This window comes from Scomber scombrus, chromosome 8 (assembly GCF_963691925.1).
Source record: "Scomber scombrus chromosome 8, fScoSco1.1, whole genome shotgun sequence".
NCBI lineage: Eukaryota > Metazoa > Chordata > Actinopteri > Scombriformes > Scombridae > Scomber > Scomber scombrus.
This window is the reverse complement of record NC_084977.1, coordinates 14,429,160-14,447,954: the sequence shown is the minus strand read 5'-3', so window position 1 is coordinate 14,447,954 and position 18,795 is coordinate 14,429,160. Positions and strand designations below refer to the sequence as shown.

General features: G+C 41.2%; 1 protein-coding gene across 1 annotated transcript; it reads left to right on the top strand.

The window, feature by feature from the left end:
• Positions 1 to 439: 439 nt before the first annotated feature.
• Positions 440 to 15,448, top strand: cdc34a (cell division cycle 34 homolog (S. cerevisiae) a). The gene is made up of 5 exons (XM_062424780.1): positions 440 to 850; positions 10,983 to 11,069; positions 11,273 to 11,370; positions 12,755 to 12,889; positions 13,016 to 15,448. The coding sequence occupies exons 1-5, from the start codon at positions 668 to 670 to the stop codon at positions 13,236 to 13,238; spliced, it is 726 nt and encodes a 241-aa protein (XP_062280764.1). The 5' UTR covers positions 440 to 667; the 3' UTR covers positions 13,239 to 15,448.
• Positions 15,449 to 18,795: the final 3,347 nt, after the last annotated feature.

The window sequence follows — 18,795 nt, the reverse complement described above, 5'->3', positions numbered from 1 at the left end:
TAACAACATTTGGTGTTAGTCTAGTTTAGCCTCGTTAACTATATATAACAACAAAATAAATGGTAATGTTGTTCAATATAAAATTAACACATCTTCTAGCAGACCGGTTAAATAAAAAGCGTTCTTGTTTCCCACCCGCATTCTGAGAAAACCCGCCCTGCTCTGCCTCTGATTGGCTGTGACACTGATTTTCTTATCTAACCCAACCCAGAGCGATAGATAGAACATCAATGTTCTATCTATCGTCCTGACCCAACCGTCTCACCCAATCCAATCAACGACGGGTGGCGACGGGTGCTAGCCAATCAGAGACAGAGTAGGGCGGTTCTCTACGGAATGCCGGTGGGGGAGGAGAGACTATTTCGACAGTCGCAACCGGAAACTGATTAGCTAATATGTGTGCATTGACAGCAGTAGGTTCAGATGATCGGTAATAACTGGGGCTCCCCAGGATTGTTCACAACAACAGAGGAAGGCACACCAGCTCTGACCAAATACAGCCGAGTCGCGTTTGTCAGGTCCCGTTTAGGAAGCATACAAACGGAAAGTAACGTTAACGCGTCCCCGCTGCTTCTCCTGCCCCCTTCTTCTCTGTGAGCTGTTGTTTGTATCGAGCTAGCTTTGTCCTTGGGTCGCTGATATATATTTATACAAATCGTTGTGGAATATGGCTCAGCATGGACATCATGTAGCCAGTTCCCAAAAAGCACTAATGCTGGAGATGAAAAGTCTCCAAGACGAGCCGGTCGAAGGGTTCAAGATAACTTTGGTGGACGAGTCGGACATGTACAACTGGGAAGTAGCGATATTCGGACCCCCAAACACACACTACGAGGGTGGTTATTTTAAGGTGAGTAGCTAATGTTAGCTAGCAGTCGATCTATTGTTCTTTAGCCAGTAAAGAAAGGTTGATTCAAACACCTCCATGTAACATTACCCGTCTTCATGAACAGCGGCTGATATCGTTAACTTAGCTGACTGTCAGTTTCCTGTTTTATTGTGACTAAAAAACAGCTTTTTCTCGTCTTTGTCCAACTTTAAATGTACTCAGTTGAGTCAGAAAGATCACATTTTAGTGCTCCCACAAAGCAAACATTGTTACTTTTCTTTGTCTTTAGCCTATTTTTCTTTTTAAATAGAGATCAAGTGAAGGTCTCTCTTTTTTTATAGTGACGGTCGACACATCACGTTTGACAGACTAAACTTTGTATTAAGAGGAAACAAAAGGTTGTCAGCATAACTGCCTTGAGTTTAAATGTTAGTATGATTAGCCCAGTTCATCATCTTAACTGATTCAATCATTTCCTTTGTGTTAGTCACTACTAAGTTCATCAATAGCCCCCAGGTTGGAGAGGCTTCTTTTGTTTGTTTATTCAAATCACCATAAAGCACATAAACCTTGCTTTTGAAATGCAGAAAGCCCCAGTCATCATTGTTTGTCTGATTTATGACAGCTCATAATCTATTCAGTTTGTTTTCAAGCACTCTTCCTCCTCTGAGAGTGAAGATATGTTGGTTTCACAGATCTGTTATTCTAATTCTGTGAGTCTTTGTGATACTGATAAAGAGTTATCAGCTTCTGAAATGTCTCAGTTGAATAAAATCTAGGTTAAAACTTTTTTCTCTGGCTCTTAGGTTAATGCTGAATGGTGTACGTGTTTTTCTTTAGGTGACGCAACATCAGCTGTTCAGACACTGGCATGGCTCTGATCCTTGACATGTTAACTACTGGTTGTTTGTATTTTTTGTTCAGCTAAAAGTTGGCGCTACGTGCAGATGGACTCATATTTGCTACCGTGGGCTACACACCCTGCAATGTAAATATAGCCTGGCCTTGCATGTGTTGCCATAGCAGAGACTGTCCATTTGAGTCAAACGTAAACAAGTGTGTACAAATCAATTTCAGATGTTACAAAATGCTGAGGGTATTGTTTTTTGTTTGTTTGTCTTTTAATACTTGTCATGTGTATGGTCAGATATGCTATATTCTTAAATCATGTGCTTTCAGCTTTCTCAACTAACTCAAAACGAAAACTAAAAAAATTGTGGATGCAGACAGCAGGTCTGTGCACCTATTACAAGGTATCAGAAATGGCTATCCAAAACAACAGTAAATAATTAATCATTTCATTTTACATAGCAGAGGCCTCACTGCTTTCCTGCATACAGTCTGAATTTAATATTTTAAAACCTTAGAAACAATTTAGACAGAATAATTTATAAAACAACAAATACATTCATACTCTAGAATCTCTCAATTGAAGATATTTTATGAAATTACTGCTATCAAAAAACAACTTAACATGTGTAGCATTGAACAATCATTATGTAGATTCTGTAACGAGGGGGAGGTTGTCTATGTTGCAAGTATGTGGACCAATATCCAAAATTGGTTAAGGCCACACATTTATTTTAAACATACATCTTTAAACATTATGTTGGGCCTTCTGGATATAAACTGTCCCCAAATAATAAATACAATGACACTGTTAGGTAAAATATTTCTATTAAAAGCTCAATCAAGAACTAATCTGAATTTAAATGTCTTTAAAAATATATCCTGAAGCAGATTTCATTGGGGGAAAAAATTGCTACAAAGCATTACAAAATAGCACAACACAATATTAGATGGAAATAGATTGCCCCAGTGAAGAGAATAACTATACAAATTTAAACACACTACCTGTCATATTTATGTTTTACAGTAGTTTCTTAATGTACTTTGTGAGGTTATATCATCACATTATGATATCATTGTGTGTGTTATGTGTATTATTTTCCTGTATGAAATACTGAGGGGTTTTTTGCTCACTGTTTCAAGTCTAACATGGGTATTTGTCCGATGAAGTACTTTGATTCATTACCTCAACTAGCAACGTCAAATAAAGCGCTGGTTGGTCTGCTTCAAACGTGCCCTAGATTATTTTCTTGTATATTAAACAAAAGAGAATGAGTTTCTATTAAAGTGGTACAATAGTGCCATCCTACTGAGGGGAAAAAACAGGAATAATATAGGTCAGGGCCATAAAACAAGATTTAAATTTGTCTGTAAAGAAGCCAATAATGATAATAATAATAATAATAATAATAATAATAATAATAATAATGAAACACACATAAATGGTGTCTTTACAAAGGCTTTTTGTTTTGGGCTCATGATGCTAAGTCTCGCATTAGCCATAGTTGTTTTCATATAATAGCTCAATTGTAATGTATAAGTGACGGCTCCCACTGTGTCCCAGCATATTGTAACTGCTCTCTGATTGTAAACCATCACTTGAGCTGCACAGTGCTCGCTGCTCTGTGAATCCAGTACTTTAGAAGCCTGTTCATTTCGCCCCTGGTCTTTTTCAAGCCTGTAAACAGACGCAGAGGGCCACAGCCAGGCTACCGTAGACAGTGCAGTGTCTCTGTGTGGGGTGCTGTGTACAGGATTCCTTTGTCGGGCCAGGAATGCACAGCCTGGCTGTGAAATCCACCGCATGGCTGTGACTCATTGTTCTGTGCTAGGTTTCCATCCAACCAGTTCGCCATATTCCTTAAAAAAATCAACAAAGCAAACAGCCTGTCCTGACTAGGTTAGCCACACAAACATGCACTTATGACACACTGTATGTGCGTGTTCATCAGAAACAGGGCAGGTAGTGACATCACATGAAACCTGGCTGAGTCAGGCCTTTTATTTTGGGTGTAGCTCACACAGTCGAGCTGACAAATATATCATGACTGCAGGCACAAAGTGGACTGTGACATATCAAAATGTCACTCGGACTGTTAGATAACGAAGATCCACCATAAACAAGTAAACACTACATAAACTGAGCGTTGATCAGCACTTAGAGTCCTTTGTGTGCATGTCTTCAGCTTTGTCAAGTGAACTATCACTGCAGGCTCTGAGGGTCTGGTGGTTTCTGGCAGGGGGCCAGTCAGGGTCCTGGGACATGTATGAAGCAGAGCAGCCAGGTCATCTGTGCTCAGAGTGGACAGTGTTTAACAGTGACTTACTTTGCATGTTGTTATTCATTCAGTTTATATGTCCAGTAGATTCAGTGATTATGATGTGTAAACTTCCTGATTTATGTACTCAAACACAGTGTTAACCTGAGCTTTAAATATGGACACTTTGTTTTAAAATGTTAATCATGTAGATGTAAAATTAAAATGATCTGAAATGCTGTCAGGTTTACGATTTCTACTCCTGACCAAGACATAAAAAATGTCCTGATTTCAAAGTTGTGTTCTAGCTGAGAGTATTTACTGGTGGATCACTGGTAGATCATTGGTCTTTAACTAATACCATTTATGTATTTAATGTCTCTTTGTTTAGAGACATGTTGAACTGCTGCGATTAGTTGATTCATCGACAGAAAGTTAACCTGCAACTCTTTTGATAGTCAAATAATTGTTATTTTTCAAGCAAAAATCCCAAATATTCTCTGGTTTCAGCTTTCCAGATTTGAAGATCGTCTGCTTTTCTTTGTCATATATGACAGTAAATTTAATGTCTTCAATTTTTGAACTGTTGTTTGGACAAAACAAGCAACCTGAACACATCACAGGGGGCTCAACAGACACTGTGAATTTAATTTAGTTCCACAATTTATAGAAACATATTTACAGACTGAAAGATGAATCGAGAAAATAAACAGTAGATCAGAAAATGAAAATTATCAGTAGTTGCAGCTAGCACATAGCATGAGCTAATGCTCTATATTGCTTGCAGCATTTCTAGCCTTGTAGTCACTGTCCCTTTATGGGCCTCAACGATAAATACATACTGAACTGCACAAAACGCACAAAGAGCACAAGACACAAATAATTTATTAAAATAAATGAGTTGTGACTACAATGTTCCCAATCATGACCCATTTTTGATTTTATAAAACATTAAACATACAACACAACACAAAAAATGTATGAAAGGACACCTTAAAATTCTCGTAAACACACCACGTGTTGCTGAGCCAGAAATCCTCACCGGTACCACCAGCCTAGTGTTTTTATGACATTTATATACAAGTTTAAGTTAGCAAATATAATCAATGATCAAAAGTCAACATATTGAATTAGGGATTTCCCGATCCGATATTTGGATCGGATCGGCCGCTGATATTAGCAAATAATGCATATCAATATCGGATCGGCCTGCACGGGAAAATCCCGATCCGGACTCCCGATCCAGTTTGTTTTCAAAACTCCGGTCCGTGTTTTCCAGCACACCGATGTAGGTAATCCATTCCAGTTTTTTTCAGCTTTTCCCCCCTAAATCCGGTCCGCGTTTTTCAGCACACCTAGCGACCTGTCCAGCATCCCACTATTTATTTTCTACTCAGCTTTTTTGTGTGTTTTACTTTTTTAATACAGTTTACAATATTGTTTGCACTGATGGCTTTTTAAGCCTTGGTTTACACTCTTGTTGTTCAAGAGCAGAGCACTGATGCCAATTCAGTTTGTGTGGTTAATTGACTATTTATTATTTTGTCTATTTTGTGTTTATTTAACCCTGTTAAGAATAAACAGGTCAGCTTCTCATTACCAACCATTGTGGATTATTCAAACTAACCTAATTAAGTTGGCTAGTTGTTCTTAAAAGTAAAACCCTTTTCAACATGAGTATAACAACAAAATAAGTAAATATCTTTAATCTTTAATACATGCTTGGATCGGCCGGTATCGGTATCGGCCGATGCTAGAAGCTACAATATCGGTATCTGATCGGAAGTGCAAAAAGCTGGATCGGGACATCCCTATATTGAATTAATAACATGGCAGTGGTGTGATCATATCGGCTTCCTGTACAAAATTGTAATTGCTCAGTGCGCATAAATCATCATAAGAGGCTTGAATGTTGCACAGTAAGTTAAACCTGAAAATGTTGTACACATTAAACTGTGAAATGATAAACAGTCTGAGTCTAAATGTATGTAAGTTTGACATTTAAACTTGCCTCTCAGATTTCAGGTGTGAGTCTCAAGTAAGGCCGATACATTTTACTTCCAGAACCTGTTTAATATATTGTCCGTTAATCTAAATTTAACTTCTCATGAGGACCTTTGAGCCCAGAGGGAAAAGCAAACTGACACACAGTCGGACTCCTTTATTCTGTAAGCTCTTCTTTCTCTTCCGTCTCCGTCTGTTCTCTCCTCACAGTTTTTTGACAGCAGGACAGTTTTGTAAAATCAGGAAGTGACACTTTGCTTTTATGAAACTCTTTTTTTTAAGATCAACCAACATCTTACTTGCCTGAATTTAACATTTCATCTGGAAAAATTCAACCAAGCGTATTCCCTTTGCTTCACTGGTTGTTTATTTGTTTGAGATGTTTGCATTTCCTCAAAAAAGTAGCCGACAAGCTACTTGCTGCTGATTTGGATCCCAGTTCTGCTTCTCTGAGATTTTCTCTGATACCTACAATATAATCACATGAAATGATCAAAATGAAAGAATATCTGAAGAGTTAATAAGTCACAAAACATAATTGATATGTTTTGTGACTTCACAGCGAGCCATTACTAATTACTGCACTTTTTTTTTATCTCCATCTTGGGTTTATAAAACAACAGCAGCCCTGAAGACTTGTGCAGCTCCATAAACTCTGCTCGAGAGCTATGACTTTGCTTTTTCTGCCACCCCAGAGACTGTCGATTCAGATTTGACCTCTTCGAGCTCCGTTTTGTGTCAGAACAGCAGAAAGATACACTGTGTCCTATATCTACAAATATGAGGTAATCTGGGTGTGTTTCATAGAGAGGTTTCTCGTAGTGATGTACAGCATAAACTATAGTGTGTGTGTGTGTGTGAGAGAGAGAGAGGGGCGACATAGGACTTAATTCTTGTAGGATGTAATTATGATGTAAATGGGGTCTCAGCAATCCCTCGATGATTTATTTCCTTTATAAAATGTCCAGAAATGGTGCAAAGAAAAAAAAATCAAATATTCAGTTTACTGTCATAGAAGACTAAAGAAGCCAGGAAATATTCACATTTAGGACTTTTAACTTTTTTCCCATTAAAATATGACTCATACTGATTAACCGATTATCAAAATAGTTGCTGGTGAATTTTTTGTCTATAGATTAATCGGCTAATCGTTGCAGCTCTGGACGCCTTCATGTGTGCTAGCTTAAAGTCATTCTGTCACTAAATGGTGACAGACCAGTTATTCCTAGAAAACGGTGAAAAAGGTGTGTTTTTCCCTCCGGTTGCGGCCCAGGCCTGCCTGTCGCTACATTTGTCAGCTGACAGTTGTGCTGAGCAGCTGACTGTGTCTGAGCCTGCCTTCCTTCTCTCTCTGGTTCATGCTGCTTCACTCGCACAGGCTCCATGTTAGCCTTGCAGCAGCAGCGGAGGGGAGGGTACGGGCAAGAGGATCCAACCCGGTTTCAGAGGGCTTGGCTGGGCTGGCGGAGTCATGTTTCCCCCCTCTGGCTGTGTCACACAGAAATAAGAGCAGGGCAGAGGAAAAGAGAGGGAATAGAGAAACGGCCGGATCAAGGGAAGGCAGGGCCCTTCCTTGCAATGGTGCCCCCTTTGAAAGGGGAGCCTCCTGCGAGCAGAGGTGAGTGTGAGGCCCCAGCAGACACTTATAACCTTCCCCTGAAGCCTGGCTGTGTGCTCTGTTTCTCTTCCTGCACCCGTGTGGTAATCACACCTCTGAAACAACACTGCGTAAGCTGTTTGAAATTTCAGTGTGTAACAAAACTCCAGCTTTTGATCCTTATAACTTCTCCTCTACTTCCTCCTCCTTGCGGTTGGAGAGCTGTGTTAATGAGGCAGGGGCCTGTTGGGTATGAACATGATAATCTCTGGGTCGTGTGTGTGTGTGTGTGTGTGTGTGTGTGTGTGTGTGTGTGTGTGTGTGTGTGTGTGTGTGTGTGTGTGTGTGTGTGTGTGTGTGTGTGTGTGTGTGTGTGTGTGTGTGTGTGTGTGTGTGTGTGTGTGTGTGAGGAATTCAGTGCAACAGTGTGGGGTGTGTGTGAGAGAGAAGGTAAGGAGGTGCACCGGGAGAACAGAATGATTTGTTCGGTTCAGGGTCTTCGCATTGACCTGGTTTACTTCGCTTGTCATTCTCCACAGGGTGGGCATGTCCTCCCTCCTTCCTGCTCTCTGTCCTTCTCTTCAAGGCAGTTCTTTTTTCTTTTTTTTTTAGGTCACAATCCAAGAAAGATTCTTCATAGAAAGATCAATCTGACATCCTGTATTCTTTTTCGTATTTTTGTGTGCTCGACGGGAAAGTTCATGTCCACCTCTCAGAGCAAATCACTTTCTGACCTTGCAAGCCAGCAGTAGCATGTTGCAACAAAATGTACCAGCACTCTGTGATAAGCAGAGTTCTCATTAGAAGCGACACCTCCTTCTCTGGTACCTGTTACGTGTTTGATCCAGAAACCTCTCGGGAGAAAGTGAGCACAGATATGGACCCGTTCAAACATGAATGATCCCTGGAAGCTCAAAAGAGAAGCAGAAAACTGATATTAGCTTTCTAAGACCCTGCCGAGTCATCACAAGTGCTCCTCGGCCTCGTGTTTCTGCTCCTCAGTCTGGTTGATGAGATGCAGCATAGTGAAGGAGCCACGCAGCCTGTCTAAATGCTATTTGTATGCATAGCTCTGGTTTGTATAGAGTTTGTGGCATTATGTTACAAGGAAAATGGTTTTAAAGCCTTCTGGCTATAGGCCGCGTTGTGAAATCATGCTCTTACCTTCTTACAGGGATCAATGCTTATCCTTAATGCATATGCCTACCTTCCTGCTTTACTAGTTCGCATTCAGACTTGCAAGTTTGTGATAAATTAAGCTGTTTTACCGTCAGTGTTGATGGACAGGTCACCCAGCAACAAGCATCAGTTTTTTTTTAATTTAATATCGATGCACCGTTTCTTCTTCTCAATATACTGTAAGTAAGCGGTACATTTGCCTCAAAGTTGGACATAATATATCTTATCTTTCATGTTTGACTGTCTTTTTGTTTCCAAGGTAGCTCAAAGAACTGTGCACTAAACATCTCAAACTTTCCGGTCAAGCTGCTAAAGAGCTTTTCGTTCTATTACTTCTTGTGGGTTTTTGTTGGGTTTTCTTTTGGGTGGGCGGGTTGGAGCACAAACAGCCCACATTGCCTACTGGCACAGGTTTACACTTTGCCGGGATGCTTTCTAGTTCTCCTCTGCACCATTTCCATTACCTTTTTAAATTCTGAGAGTCACGCTGAACGGCCACTGATGAGAGCTACCATGGGTGGGATTTATTTAAAAAATCCTGTATCTGCCAAGCTGTTTCTTATTAGGTCAACAAAAAAAGTGAGTCAGACATGATGTGGACGGATGGAGAGAGGGAGGTTTCCTAACTATACAAGCTAGGATTTTCTTTGTCCAGTTCTCAGCCAGTGCACAGATATGATCTAGATGCTTTTATATTGTTTTGGAAGACAGACCAAGCCCTCACTGTGGCCGCCTGGCCCTCCTCCTCCTCCTCCTGGCTGCTATGTGCTGCACTGCTGCCAGCCTGTAATGTGTACAATGTTGGCTTGAACCCTGCACTCTGAGGGCCGCCAGCTTTCTGGCAGAGTCCGTCAGACCCGGGGATTTTATTGTTTTTGTTTTGTGTTTTTTTTTTTTTCCTACAAGCGGCATTCTCTCAGGACTGTGTCAGTGTTTCCTCTCCGCTCTGCTTTTAATACAGTGAGAGCAGGTTTATTCAGCTCTAACGGGTGCGGTAAACAACAGCAGATTCTGTGACTATTACCGCTCCCACTCGTAGCATCTGGTTCTGTGCGTTGATGATTGGTTCAGGGTTAAAGGCTTCAGTGCATGCAAAGAGGGATAAAAGCTTAATGTTAGAGCAAAAGTATTATTATATAGAGCACAACCCCCTTTTATTCTTACTGAACACCCCCCCCTCTTCAACCTCCTCCCACTACTACCCCATCACCATCTCCCCTCCCTCCTGCTCATTGGTTCACTGTGGCGAGGACCAGCTGACCATGCCGAATCAGCAAATGTGGGCAAGTGTGTGTGTGTGTGCGTGTGCTTGTGTATGACGGGGGATCAGCAGAAGGTTTCATGCTGTGAGTGACGTGTGTGTAATCAGTGTAGTCGGTGTGTGTGTGTGTCCCCCCAATCCCTCCCATAGCACGCCTTATGGAACAGGAGGGAGGGGTCCTTCACACACAACTCATAGTTGTCTTTATACAGTATGTGTGTGTGTGTTTGTGTGAAGTGGGTGAGTGTGGTGTTAGTGCAAGCACATATAATAGCAGAACACGGGTGTGAGTACTGGATTGTCTTGGGTTGCAGTGACAGCTGGAGAGGACAAACCCCCACAATGTCTTCACACCACCAACCAACCAGCCCCCTCACTCGCCCGGTGTTTCTCTAAGCTGCGCACACTCGGCAGCTGAATGCACTGCGAGCCCCCCTCCCTGCACACCATATTACATTACACTGTCATTAGCTCCTCCGTGCCCAGCCACCTCAGTAGGGTTAGCCATGACTCCACAGCTACTATTTTTAGGTTTTCTCTCAATCACCATTGAAGCTGATCTGCTCTGATTGCGGAGGTGTTTCATTCAGAAGCCTCTCATTGCCGCCGGTGCTGCAAACATAGGTCTTTGTTAAGAAAAGCTTTCAGAATGAAGCCCTCACTCCTCAGCAGCTGTCTGTCTGTGTGTGTATGTGTGTGTATGTGGCATTGTACAGACTTGCATATAGGATTCAGCCCTGGGAGACTGCGAGTGTGTCTGTGTCCATCAGCAGGATAGTTTTAGCACAAGTATTCTGTGTGTGATGCCAAGCCAGTACGCACTGTAGCTTTTTCTTTAGGCAAGTGACACCACAAGTGTGCTGAAAAAACATAAAGGATATGTCCTCTAGTGGAAACGGTTTTCCTAAATGGTAACAGTTTGGTGTGAAGTAGTCATGACTTGTCTGTCAGAAAGGAAGAAGCCTGCCTCTCATGTTGCTAATATGTATCCTCTCTCGCCCTCAGGCTCGGATCAAGTTCCCCGTCGACTATCCGTACTCTCCACCTGCTTTCCGTTTCCTCACCAAAATGTGGCACCCTAACATTTACGAGGTAACGACCCTTAAAATGCTGAGACAAAACCAAATATAAGATTAAATATATTATAAAATATAGAAAGCATTCATATATTAAGATATTTAATAAAGACTGTATACAAGTGTCCTGATATTGTATTTATAAGTATAAACTGCATCTAAGTGGTAGTAACTAAAACATTATCTAAACATGCTGATATATAATCTTGTGTCCACTAGAACGGGGATGTGTGCATCTCTATTCTGCACCCACCGGTGGACGACCCACAGAGCGGGGAGCTGCCCTCAGAGAGGTGGAACCCCACACAGAACGTCAGGTACGCGATATGATGTTTTCCCTCCCAGTATATGTAGACTGAGACATGGACAGCAAGGTTAAAAAAGGTTTGGAGTCAGTGTGCGGGTGTTGTCATTGATGCTGATGTGTACAGAACTACACTGTTCCTCATATGTCGTCGTTCACCAATCAGTAAAGGCTGAAGGCTGAGCAAAACATGTCAGTGTCAATTGCAGCTTGTAGCCAGTTTTTAAACATTACTAGAGGTACTTCCTTCCACTATCCAAACCCCAGCACAAGTCTTACCTTCCTCGCAGGATTTATATTGATACAGTGTCCCTGAATTTCAAATAATCCTAGTAATGACCTTGTTGGGGTATGACAGGCAGCCTGAAACGTTTCCTTAGTCATCTTTGGTTTGCCAAAGTAAGCATTGTCCTAATGCAGCTGAAGGCACCAGCTTTTTGGAAATGTCTTCATTGTGGATGTTTTCAGTGGCTGATTGAATCCAGAATTCACCAGAGAAATGTAAGCTTTTGAGTAGAAACATCATTCGGATCATTGTTATTAAAATCGCTAATGTGATTAAAAACTGACCGACTCAACAGACACACAACATTTCCGTCCCAGGTTTTACTCCATTTGTTATCGCCCTCCACTTATGTAAGATCTAGTGGCAGTAATGCTACTGTAAGTAGTTTATAATCTGCAGGTACTGGCTCTGCTTAAAATATAAAGTTAGACAGTTGTTTTCAAGCATGATGTGTAATTCATAACTCTGTATTTCAGATATTTACTCGACACACATTAATTTATTCAACCCCTGCAGCTTTTTCTTGTACAGTTTATATTCTTCACATACACAAACTCTCATAGCTGCAGAGAACTGTGTTCACAGAAATGATGCCTCTGTAACTCCCGAGCCGGTTGAGTACAACAAACACAAAACAGTCCCACAGTTTGGTCCAAGTAGAGAGAGAGGAAAGCTTGTGAGAGAACTGGGGGAAGATCACACATATGAAAAAAGTTTTAGGAAGCAGATAAACTGTACCTGCCAAGCCGTTTACTCCCTTTATATGCTGATCAGTCTCTTGGTAAAGTATAAATAATGTTTGTTAGTATCTGTAATGAGTGACTGTTGGAGTTGAGAGCTAAATTCAGCAGATGACAGCAGAGACAAATGGATGTTCAGGAGTTTAGCAGATTGGTTGTCAAACCCTAACCTTCATCTCCCACCCTCCTCCTCTCTGTCCATCTGTCTTTGTTTTTTTCCGTCTCTGTACACCTCTTTGTCCCGTGTTCTCAATGTCTGTTGTCTCGTCTTACCTCCACCTTCTCTTCCCTTCCCTCCCCCCATTTCCTGTTCCTCCTCCTGTATTTGTTTCACCTTTCCTCTATTTTAATCTCTCTCCACTCTCTCTCAGGACCATCCTGCTCAGCGTGATCTCTCTGCTCAATGAGCCCAACACCTTTTCCCCGGCCAACGTGGACGCGTCCGTCATGTACCGCAAGTGGAGGGACAGCAAGGGCAAGGACAGAGAGTACATCGAGATCATCAGGTACCCTGAAAAAAACACGCAGAGAGCACTCTTCCCACTTAATTTGGGAGCTTGTCAGTGCTGCAAGTACACAGAGTACCAGGGCCAAAGCCTTATCTCATTCTCTCGTTTCTTTCCACCTCACAGGAAGCAGGTGCTCGCTACCAAAGCCGACGCAGAGCGGGACGGCGTCAAGGTTCCCATCACGTTGGACGAGTACTGCGTCCGCACCCAAGTCCCACCCACAGACGACGGTTCCAACCTGTTATACGATGATTACTACGACGACGAGGACCTAGAGGACGACGACGAGGATGACGACGAGGACTGTTGCTATGACGAAGATGACTCGGGCACGGAGGACTCCTGACCTCGTCTCCCTGTGATGTCACTCCCGCCCCTCGTCTTCCCCGACCACTTCCCCCACCCCTCCTTCCCTCTTCTGTCATGAACTGAACTTTAATCCCACCCCTGGCACCCCCACCCATTCCTGAACCCCATCATCCTCACTTAGCACAGGCCCCCTGTCCACCTGTCACACGTGCAGTCAACAATATGCACACTAAAACCAGATGCATTGAAGAAAAGAAAGCTACACAGTTGTTTTCGTTTTGTTTTATGTTTCTTTTTTTAATTTTTAATTTCTGAGTAGAGGTTACACACATAAACAGATTGAGATTTGACTTCCTCGTCTGCACTGATAACAAGAACTGGTTTGAATTCCCCCAAAGCGCTTTATCTCAAAGTCCTGCCCCCCGTTTGGCTTTGAGTGGAACAAAGCCTGTCTGATGGCCAAGTTTCTTTTAAAAATTTGGCCAAGGATCGGTCGCGCCTTTTCTTGACGTCATCAGTCGGGAGGAAAGCAATGCCACAAGTCAGATCAGAGTAAAACAAGCAGAGGGAGCTAATTTAGGAGAAATAGGCGTACAGTGCAATTTTGTGCGTGTGTTTAAAAGCTGAGTCACTTCCGTCTCTGAGCCGTGCGAGTGTGTAAGTGTGTGTGTATAAGTGTGTGTGTGACCTCTGGTTTGAAGCCCTTTCATGCTTCACCTCTGACCTTTTTGAGCCGCAGGGCTTGTGCTGCTCCATACAGGGAAGTTATCCATTTCAAAAAGCCGTTCACTCCCTCGTGCCTTCCCTCACTCCCTTTTTCTCGCAGACCTGAATGACTTGTATAGGGGTCGGGGTCGGGGGATGCATTCAGGCTCACAAGGTCTCAGGTGGGGGAAATACTGTGCAAACAGCGCCCTCCTGATGGAACAACTTTTATTTATAGCAGCACCTGTCAGATTTGTTCGGGGTTATATGTGAGTGAGAAAGGTAAGATCGAACAGCTGAACTGAAGAATGGAATGTAGATGAGAATCCCACAAACGTCCTCTACCGACCACCACGCAGCCTTCGGCGTACACGCACCTGCTACTAGAGGCCTGGACGCATCAAGAAACGGTTGGCAAAGGCTGCTGCTCATGAAATCCAATGTACTGTATTTAAAAACCTATGCAGTCAGTGCTTCAATCTACTTCATATGCAGTGCTTTAAACGTGGCAGTAAAGCTGAGCCTTTCGAACAATGGCTGGAACACCTCGAGCCAGACTGGTCTGACAGCTCTCAACCCCAAGTCTGTATCTGCGAGGGTTTCGGACTGACTGTGTCCTCGGTTAGAGACAGACATGTGCAGTCGTATCCGTTTTTTTCTGTTTGTACTTGTTCGGTGGTTTGTTATTCTAAGCCAGAGTAGCACAAGTCTCCAGAGCAGAAGAAGATTGGACACCAGCCTTCACAGAGCACACCCCCTAGCGGTGACTGCATGTACAGGATGTGTTTTTGTTTTGTAACCCCAATTTGGCCGCAGCCATCTTGACTCACCTGAATCAATGATCCCTGTTACCTCACTGGAGATCAGGTAGCAGCGTGAGTGATTCACGAGAAGGAAAATGTGTCCGATGTATATGTAGACTGTTTGTCTGTCTCACCGCCAGGACAAAGACAAACGTTACCACCACCCAACAGTATTTCTGATAAAACTGTCAACATCACGGCTGTAACCATGTTTCTGTTGTGTGTGTGTGAGTGCGTGCGTATGTGTGTGTGATTATTCTCTGATCGTTTATAAGATGCGCTCATTTAACAAGGCGAGAGGTGTGGAGAAGAAGCGCACAAACGAGAGAAGGCATGGGGTGGGGGTGTAGAGGGTTGATCTTTGAGCATGAACAGGAGAATGTGGTTCTTCACTAGCATGCTGTTATGACGTGTTTGTGGTTTTAGATCTGCTATAAGGGTCCCGGATTGTGTCCAAGGACAAAGGTCCTCGCCTCGATTTCTATCTAAAACGGTTGAATTGTGAATGGGCTGAGGGTTGTCTGTTTTTTTGGGGGGGGGGCTTCTTTTGCTGTTTTGATGTAATCTTTTACTTCCAAATTGTGGTGTGAGCTGCAATGTTTTCTATCTTATATGTATTAAGTGCTAAGAATATTGACCTGATTGTTAAAAACCCAGGATTGTTTATGGAAGAACAAATAAATGTACCAATGGATGACAGAAATGTCAACAAAAAAAGAAAAAAGAAAAAACAGAAAAAGTTGTACAGTACCAAACTGACGCATCCCTAAATATTAAACACTCAATAATTGACTGATTAGCATTACACCGCCCTCAAATGATCCTCCTTCCACCCTGTGTTTCGATGTTTCGGGTGAATGATATTTCATTTTTGTCAAACTACTGTTACTTCTATCGTCTTTCCTCCCTGCTCGCCCCCCCCCCTCCAGTTCTCTGAGCTCTGATTGGTGGCAGCATCACTGAGGGGAGGGGGGGACCCAAGCAGTTAATTACAATAAAACAACAACAAGCACCTCAGGAAAGAAAAGAAACAACAACCAACAAACAAACAAACAAACAAACATCCTTTTCCAACTGAGTGAACCTGACCCCGGGGAGTCTCCCTTTCTGGCTTCACCCGGCTTCAAAGGACTGTTTACAATCTCTACCTTGATATGCACATGTGGATATTTTGACGATCACTTGATGTTTTTTTTTTCTTCTTGTTTATATTTTCTTTTTTCTTATGGTTTGTAAATCTATTTAAAATCTGAAATAAAGATCTTTATTAGATATTGATTGATTTTATTTAATTTTTTTGGGTTAGGGGGGTAAAGAGCTGAAAATAATTGAGTTTTAAAGGTGTATTTATTTATTTCTCCCTCTCCTGTGTTCTCTTATAGACACTGAGTGGTGCGAGTCAGTGACATATGAATGAAACTCAGGGCTAGCTCTGAGAGGTAAGACTCATGTTATTCTTTTTCACTCTCACGTAATGGTTTCTGAAACTCTAGTGGAACTACAGTGTGAGGGAAGTGCATGATGATATCTGTACCCAGTAGTCACCCTGTGAGACTCAGGGTGGTGGAGCATTCTAAAGGATTTCCTGATGCTTCCTAAATTATCATCTTTCTGTTTCTGACAAGGGGATTTAAGAAAAAGATATAGTCTCTTCTTTTTCCCTTCTTGTTTCCAGGAAATGTAAAGACATGGAAGAAACAATGGTAAGACTTTTCTGTGTGTTTTTGTAGGTCTGTCCTTAAAAAGTGCTTTCTGGCATATAGTGAAAAAGATTAAGAATGGTCAAAAATGTACAAAAAAAGCAAACTTCAGACTGTTAAAGGAGCAGAAGTTTTGGTTAGATGGTTCATTAAGAAATTGTAAAAACATATGGTTACAACCATGCAGATCACCACCAGGAGATAAGGCTCAGGTATTATTAAAATTCCTCTACATGTGTGTGCCTGAACACATGAAGAGTGCCTAAAGTTTGATGATTTGTACATGTTTGAACACTTTCTTTTAGCCCTTTTTCTTTAAAAGCACCTATTAAGTGCATCCCACCCCTTGAGCATATCACTATCTTTCTGATCATGTAGAGCTATAATAGTATAGTATACACAAATCAGATTGCCAGTTATGGAATATGGAAATTTGATATTATGAGAAGCTTTTCTATGGTCTCACAGTCCACATATTGTGTGTGGACAGGTAAATATTTCATGACATGACATTACAACTTGTTTAGATTATGAATCTTTACAGACACTTGAGAGTTAATATGTTATGATATTGCTTAATAGAAACCAAATGATCAATCTGATTTGCATCTGGAGTCCAGCAATGAGGTGCGCTGGCACTAAATCTTTGTTGTTCATCTTACTCTTTATTATTCTGCTACTTATTCCTCTTATTCTACTGTCTGTGCATTGTTTGGACCTTTTCAACTGCTGCATAATTTGTGCTAAAATCAATTAAAAAATTATATCATGTATTTAATATTATTGTTTAGTATTTAAATTGATATATATGATATATGATATGATTTATATACATATATATGATATTGATACATTTAAAAAAAACTGTCATTGTTTGTTGTCAGGTGACCGTATATCTGAATAATCAGTCAGTGAAATGCATAACTCCAAATGATTGTGCTAACAGATGACTCAACAACATTAATTTAGACACAAAAAAGTATCTAAGTTTAACACTTGACACTGAAATCACTGACTTACCAGACCTTTCTCTTCTGTGTTAAAGACCATTTCAACATTATTTCAACATTTTTGGCATGGAAGTTCAGTCATGATCTTGGGAACCGTGTGTGTGATGATACTCTTGACTTAAAGGTCCACTTACTAACTTTTTCTGAGCTTTCATCAGCTGATGAAGATGTAAAAAAAAAAAATAAATAAATAAAATTGGAATAAGTAGACTTTGGAAGTGAGATTATTTTATCACACATACAAATAATAATAAAGGCATCGCTGTATGGTTCGACTATTTCAATCAAAACAGAGTTTGATGGCATCAGTGAATGAAAGCCCTATATTAGACTAATCAACAAATACAAACCTGGGAAAAGAATTCAAATCACCAAATCAGAGAACAACACTCAGCTATTTCCCTCCTTGAACCCTTGAACTCAGGCCCATTATGCTTCTAGCTGACTGTTTCCAGCCTCATTGTTTTGATGTGGTCAATGGAGCAATCAGAGGTCAGTGTGGCTGTGTTCATGATTCGGTACAGGGCTGATGTTCTGATATTTTGCTGCCACCTAGTGCTAATGACACTAGTGCAAACCAATAGGTACAGTATATTGTACTGTATGTGTATTATTGTTAAACCCCAAGCGTTTGAACACATCACTCCTATTTCATCTTCTCTTTGCTGGCTCCCAGTAAAACAAATAACTGACTTTAAAATACTTAGTGTTTTTATATCTATGAATAGTTCCTTCATACATTGTTGAAATGCTGAGTCATAGCAGGCAGATTCCCAAGATCATCAAGCAAAGAACTCTCTTCACTGAACCTTGACCCTCAGTCATTATGGTCCTACTCTGCATTCTCTACCACTTGAATTAATGTCTGCTATAAGTGTAGTCTTTTAAAAATGGACTAAAACTTATTTTTTCACAAGCTTTTTGTTAGGTTTAAAGCATGTAGTTGAAAGCTAAAACTGATCTTTGAATCAGTAATATTAAATGTTTTAATATATGTTATACCTTCTTATCTTATGAGTTCTCATCTTACCTGTTTTTGACATGTATGATCCCATTTGCCAGTTTTTTGCTTTTTATTTTGAGCACATGGAGTCTACGCCTGTCCTATAAAATGTCATCTCTAAGTAAACTTGACTTGACTTTGCGCACCAAGTTTTTCTATGAATTATTTTCAAATGATAACTAAATGAAATAAATCTGACTCTGTTTCTTCTTAACAGAACGGAGTTTCATGCAACTGGTGGGTAGTTCCTGGTGGCACCCAGTACACCTATGCACATCCTGACTCTGCTTCCTTTGTTTCCTTGCTGTATAAAACATAGGAAAACATTTTCAACCAGCATCAGTCTACACTTACACTCAGTCATAACTGTACA